The following is a 7,177-nucleotide window of genomic DNA, read 5'->3' on the forward strand; positions in this document are numbered from 1 at the left end:
TGTCAGACGTGTACGTTGATTGTACCAAATAGTACGATGATCGTATGCGGTCAACAACCCGCAATTTGGTCAAGGCTCTAGTACGCCCCACGTAAAAGCCGAGTACACCCAACATACTCAACTGAGTTGATTCAATTGACTTCTTTGACTTTTGACCTTGACTAGGATTTTGACCCAAGTTTGATCTAAGGATATTTTGGGTATTTTGAATTATATTGAGTCTGGCCAATATTTGATGTTCAGGTGACTTTGCAATATTTGATGTTCAGGTGACTTGTTGAGCTAAGATTCAGAGCAGGGTCCTATTCAACTATTTTTCTAGACTTAGAGGTTAGTCTTCGTTACTATATTTGTGGGTCGAAGGCACCAAGGCCGACCCACTGGATTTCATATCTTGGTTTATAGGATTGTTGTTATGCTGACTATGTGTTAAATTGGTAGATCTGTATTGTTTCCAATGTTCACTTAGTATGCTTTAGATTGGTAGATATGTATGATTACCTGTTATTGGTTATTGATTGTTATGGTATATGTTGACATGTTATGGTTTATTGGTTGAGGAAGTCCCGCTTTGTGTTGAAGGCCAAGATACTCGGGCGGTCTGGATAGGCTGTAGGCCCTATGCGGTGTTCCAATCAGGCTGAAGGCCTGTAGAACAGTTCAGATAGGTCGTAGACCCGACGCGGTGGTCCAGTCTAGCTGAAGGCTCGTGTATGCATGCAATTATCTATTTGCTTGTGTGTGGTACTTTGGGGGAACTCACTAAGCTTTGGCTTACAGTTTCACTTTATTGTTTCAAGTATTTCAGACGATTGTGGGAAAGCGAATGCATGATCATGCCCACATCCTCTTGATTTTATGATTCTTGATTTCTGGGATACTCTGATTTTAGTTATTACTCTTGGAAACACTATTTTGTGAACAACTATGATCTATAGGTTGCTTTTCAAAAATTGAAAATTTTACTCTGATTTTTGGGATGTTACATATAGGATTTCATGTGCCATAAATTAGTTATGTGAAATGCTGCATGGACATTAAAGTACTCTAGAAAACCGATCAAGAGGATCTGTTGGATATTCTTCATATTAATGTATATGATCCGTTCAAATCAACCACGAGGGACGGTAAAAAATAATTTGTTACATTTACTGATGATTTCAATATATATATATATATATATATATATATATATATATATATATATATATATATATGTGTGTGTGTGTGTGTGTGTGTGTGTGTGTTTATTTGAATAAACATAAGTTTGAAACTTTTTGGTTGTCGAAGAATTACCAAAAAGAAAGTAGAGAATAATATGAGGGAAATGATTAAGATTCTCATATCTGATAGGGGTGGTGAGTATTTTTATTATAGAATTAACAGTCATCTAGGAAATTACATGGTTATCTCACAATTAACACCACCATGGACTCTGCAACACCAATATGTAACTGAAAGGAGAAATCGAACATTATTGTATAGGTTCAATCCATAATGAGTCACATCACGCTTCCATTCAATTTTTGGGGTTATTCCTTGGAGACTTTTACAATATTCCTAAGCCTTGTATAGAAATTTAGATTTCCAAAACACCCTCTGAAATATACAGTCAATATGTTACATCACTAGCATATTCAGGGTCTGGAAATACAAGACTTGTGTCTTTTATGAAGCTTAAGATAAGTTACAACCCATATAAAAGAGATGTTATTTTATTTGATATACTAATGGATCTTATGGATATTATTTTTTATGAACCCTTTAAGGAAAAAAAATTATTGCTCGAAGAGGTTGTAGAACTTGTTATGCCTCAACAAGGAGTTACTGGAAACCTGACATTGAGCCACATATTATTCGTGGGTCTGATAGAGTACATCATTCACCAGAAAAATACACAGGTTTCTCATATGATGGTGATGAATTATTCGTATATCATAATGAACCTACCAACTATAAGGAAGCCATGGTTTCTCATGAGAGTACTATGTGGAAGGAAGCTATGGAAAACAAGATACACTCCATGTATGATAATCAAATATATGAATTGGTTTATTAATCACTTGGCTATAGAAAAGTAAGATACAAATGGGTCTTCAAGAAGAAGATTGATATGGATGGCAAGGGACATACGTATAAAGCCCAACTTATGGAAAAAATTTACACCAGTGGCTATGAAAAGTCTATTAGAATAATGATTTTCATAGAAACATTTAATGATTATGAGATATAGAAAATATATGTGAAGATTGCTTTCTGTTATGGAAAGCCGACTAAGGATGTGTTTATGAAACAATATAGTCCTTTTCTACATCTTAATGGATTGTGTAAACTTTATAGGGTCGTTTATAGACTCAAACAAACATAGCCTAGCTAGATTATTTCATTTTATTTGAAACTCAAAGAGTTTGGTCTTATCAAGAATAAAGATGAATTGTGTGTATATGTCAAGGCTAATGAGAGTGTTGCAGTCTTTGTTGTTTTGTAGGTTGATGACAAATTATCATGGGAAACGATGTCCCGACTCTATGATGTCTAAAATCTTAGGTAGGGAATTGTTTTTAATGAAAGACATAGGATAGACAAATGCATGTAATAGGTATCAAAATTTATGCAGACAGATTTAGATGCCTCGTTGTGTTGAGCCAAAGTACATACATCAATAATGTCTTGAAGAGATTCAAGATGTAATATTTCAATGAGGGGGTTTCATACTTATACACATTCCACACTTACATACATACAGGTCTAAGATGTCAATACTCCACAACTCAATACAAAACTCTTACGTATTTGTATGTGTGAATATCCAAGCATCTAACAATAGCACAATGTCGTGGACATTATTTATAGCATGTGACATTTAAAGTACATATTATACAAATTAAGATCATTAAAACTTTATATAGAATCATAGATAAAAGTAATCTTTCATTTTAATGTTAATATATTTTTTTTCTTTGATATGTTTTTCTAGAATCGAGAATCGATCTGATGATGACAATCCGCTTCAAACACGAAAGTCGACTGGACTTAAAAAAATATTAATTTCAACAGAATTTAATTGATAAAAATCTATTAGTTTTAATTTCCTTAATTTATGTGGTTTTATATTTCATTTATGTAAATTTAATATTTTTAGGTTGAACAGCATCATGTATTTTTTTTTTCAATACTTGTTGATATATACTATATATCATATACATTTCTCAAAATTATACTGAATTAACAACCAACCAACAAACACAAGAATATAAGACTACGCAGTGTAGTAATAAAATTGTCGTCGGTAATCTAATATGACATGTGTTGTCGGCGGCAAACATTGTCCCTCGAGTCTTTTTGTTGCCATCGGCAATTTTGAGCGGCACATATGTGAAGATGAGAAATTAAACCGCAAAAATTTATAACCAACAAAGAAGAAACATTTCAACATATTTAATTGATATTTTTTTTAACATCCTTTTTTTTATTGATATTTTTATTGATAGACAAAAATAACATCACATCCTACTTATAAGTAAATATTGACAAGAATGACAAATGGTTATATGAAATTTATGTGACATACTTTTTTTGGTAGACAAAAAGATCCGTGATACCCTTTAGCATAACATTTGGTATTCTCATTTTCCTTTAAAATCGAAGTTATTTGTGATTGAGACTATATCAAACTTTATAAAGGAAGCACAATCCACCGAATGTAAAAAATCCCAATTAATATTAGTAGGTATGTAAAAAATTACTATCACTAGAAAAGCTACATATAGACATTTTGGATTATTAGGTTAAAAGAAACTACTAGTTATATTATATTACCATCTCCGGTAAATAAATTGAACGCCATATTTAATTTTAGTCGAACTTAATTTTCAATCAACAAGGACTTAAGAGGTTCTAGAAATGGAAGTTGTGTTTGGTGTTTGCATATGATATTTAAATAATCTGTTGGCCAATCTGGTCAGTAATTTTTATCATTTGCACGATATTTTAGATAATAATTTAGTGGATTTAATTTTGAGTTATTGACTACAGTATCAAAATATAGAACTATATATCCTTATACATATATTTTCGTAATTAATTTTGTAGGACATTATTGAATGATATTACAAGTTTTGTCTCGTAGCATTTGTATACCTTTTGTATTTTGTTATTTTCTTTCTAAATCACATGGTCTCATATGTTTGAATATCAAACAAGTGTTTATCAGATACAAAACACAGTTTTTAATTAATAAATTAAATGCGTCAAGATTTTACAATGTGATTATATATTGACATATACATGTGCATGTATTGACCACACACAATCTCCCCACGGTTTCATCACCTTTTTTCACACACAAACACTTTGTACTGGTATATATATATGCACACACTGACACACACATGCATAAGGTTGTCACGTTCAAGAATTACGAAACCATTAAATCTAAACCATGGATGCGAGGGAAACGCGACTGACGTGCGCCATGAACACCTCCTTCTCTACCGGAGGCTCCTCAAGCGCCTCCGGAAAACACCCTACCCTTCATGGGATACGTAGCCGGAATGGGAAGTGGGTGGCGGAGATTCGTGAACCACGTAAATCCTCCCGTATATGGCTTGGAACATATCCGACTGCGGAGATGGCTGCAGCAGCTTATGACGTAGCGGCTCTGGCACTCAAGGGTGGTGATGCAATGTTGAATTTCCAAGAGTTTGTTGGATCTTATCGAGTGCCGGAGTCACCGGAACCTGCCTTGATAAGGAGTGCAGCGGGGGAAGCGGCGGAGTTGATGAAGTTGTTCAGGGAAAAGGAAGACGACCACAAGAAACAAGGTGGTGACGAGGGAGAGACGCATCAGAATGATGAGTTCATGGATGAAGAAGCAATTTTTGATATGCCGAATCTTTTGGTGGATATGGCGGAGGGAATGATGGTGAGCCCGCCCCGGCAGCCGACAACTGTTGAATGGTCATCGGGGAACTCTTCTGAGTGTGACAACTTGTGGAGCTATTAATTTTATTTTAAAAATAATACAGCTTTAAGGAAAAGACGTTTTATCATTTTTCATAGATGATAGGTCGTTTCTTCATAGGTCGTTTCATGTAAATATATCCATAAAATAAGAAACAATAAAGCATTCGGTTGTTTCACCGTTTGAAATCCTCTTAATACTAAGGTGGGACCCATGTAAATGACCCATACCTTTTAAAAGTATTCGCAATGCGTAAATTTTTTTCTCACATGTAAATTTTGTCAATTCAGATTTTTGTTGTTGCTTTTATGTAATTAAACCCATTCATATTATCAACATATCTTATAGCAAGTTATAGTTAGTGTACTATTATTTGTATTTTTAGTTTGGCTCTTTTGTGTACACGCCCATATATCTTGTATTTTCTATTTATACGTTTGTTTATTGAATAAAATGGCATGAGAAGTTATCCAAATTACATTTTAATGTTTTCACAGCTAATCATATTTAATTTTTATTATTTTTAAAATTAATATTAAAATAATTGTCTTGATAAAAGATTTCATCTTATCGTGCTAATAAGTGTTTTTGTTAACAAAAAATTATCATTTTAAATAAAAAAAATTATCATGATAAAATACTATGTTTTATAAAAAGTTTGTATCAATCAAACAAAATATTATTAAATATTGTAAGATATTATCTTTTACAAAACAAAAATTTAACAACAAAATGATATTTAATAGATTTATATCTAGCAAATTAGATATATACTTTGTAAATAAGTTTGTGTAGGACAACTAGGGGATGAATCCGATTGATCCGATCCAATCATATTAATACAAATTGATTTTAGTTTTCAAAACTTTAATCTGAATAGCCCAAACTAAATTCAAATTCAATTCGAACTAACCAAATTATAATTCGGTTGGATCGGTTTTATAACAAATTTAGTCAAATCTAAACAAAAATAGTATATAACGGGGGCACATTTAAGAAAATATATAACATAAATTTAGTCAACTCTAAACAAAAATAATTTTTTTGTTGCGAATTAAAATTTATGAACTATTAAAAAAATATATTATAATTTAATATTTAATAGATAAAAAACTTATGAGAACTACACATTAAGGTATTTTATTGGATAGTACCTTCTAATCTATTTAAAAATATAGTTTATATATATATATATATATATATATATATATATATATATATATATATATATATATATATATATATATATATATATATAGAGAGAGAGAGAGAGAGAGGTTCTGTTCAGATTAATAAAAAAATAGAGATCTTGAGATTCAATCTCAGTCACATATTTAACATCTACTGCTCTAACCATCTGGCATACCAGCACTGTATCCCTATTATAATTATAAATGATTATGTAGCGTTGTCCGTTCCTTTCTTCCATGCCACATTCCCCACCATCATAACCGCCACCACCACCCCTGACACCAGCCGCCCCATCGATGCTACATCCATCACTTATACCACCGCCACCTCTACCCTATCATCTCTTCTGCCACCAACTATCATAATATATATGATTACTCAATCTACGAACAGACATATGTATAATCATTTATGATTAGGCATATATATATATATATATATATATATATATATATATATATATATATGTGTGTGTGTGTGTATATATATATATATATATATATATATATATATATATATATATATATATATATATATAATCATATATAATTATACCTCTCTGCAATGTAGTCATTTATGATTAGGCATACATCGTTGCTGCCGGTACGTTGAAACGTTAAAGCGGCAAATAAGAAATATGTGGCTGAGGTTGAATCTGAAGATCTCTATTTTTTTTAATCTCAAATGAACCATCATTTATATATATATATATATATATATATATATATATATATATATATATATGTGTGTGTGTGTGTGTGTGTGTGTGTGTGTGTGTGTGTGTGAATAATGAACTTTTATTTTGATTTTTTTTGGAATATTCGGTTTTAATCTTATAAACCATAACTAATCCAAAATCCAAAGTAATAATTCGGTTTTGCTGAAAACTCATCAGAAAATCCAAATATTTAAACCAAATTGTCCAAATGGACATTAATTCATTTTTATCCAAATAATAAAGGGCAAGGTAAAAACACAATATCATCTCCACCAACAATAGAGGTCACACGAAAGGCCACCATC

The 7,177-nt window shown here is 31.6% G+C and overlaps 1 protein-coding gene across 1 annotated transcript; it reads left to right on the top strand.

The window, feature by feature from the left end:
• Positions 1-4,297: 4,297 nt before the first annotated feature.
• LOC111900419 (ethylene-responsive transcription factor ERF025) lies at positions 4,298-5,303 on the top strand. The gene has a single exon (XM_023896307.3). It carries the CDS (start codon positions 4,442-4,444, stop codon positions 5,003-5,005), a length of 564 nt encoding a protein of 187 aa, XP_023752075.1. The 5' UTR covers positions 4,298-4,441; the 3' UTR covers positions 5,006-5,303.
• The last annotated feature ends 1,874 nt before the right edge of the window (positions 5,304-7,177 follow it).

This window comes from Lactuca sativa, chromosome 6 (assembly GCF_002870075.4).
Source record: "Lactuca sativa cultivar Salinas chromosome 6, Lsat_Salinas_v11, whole genome shotgun sequence".
Taxonomy (NCBI): domain Eukaryota; kingdom Viridiplantae; phylum Streptophyta; class Magnoliopsida; order Asterales; family Asteraceae; genus Lactuca; species Lactuca sativa.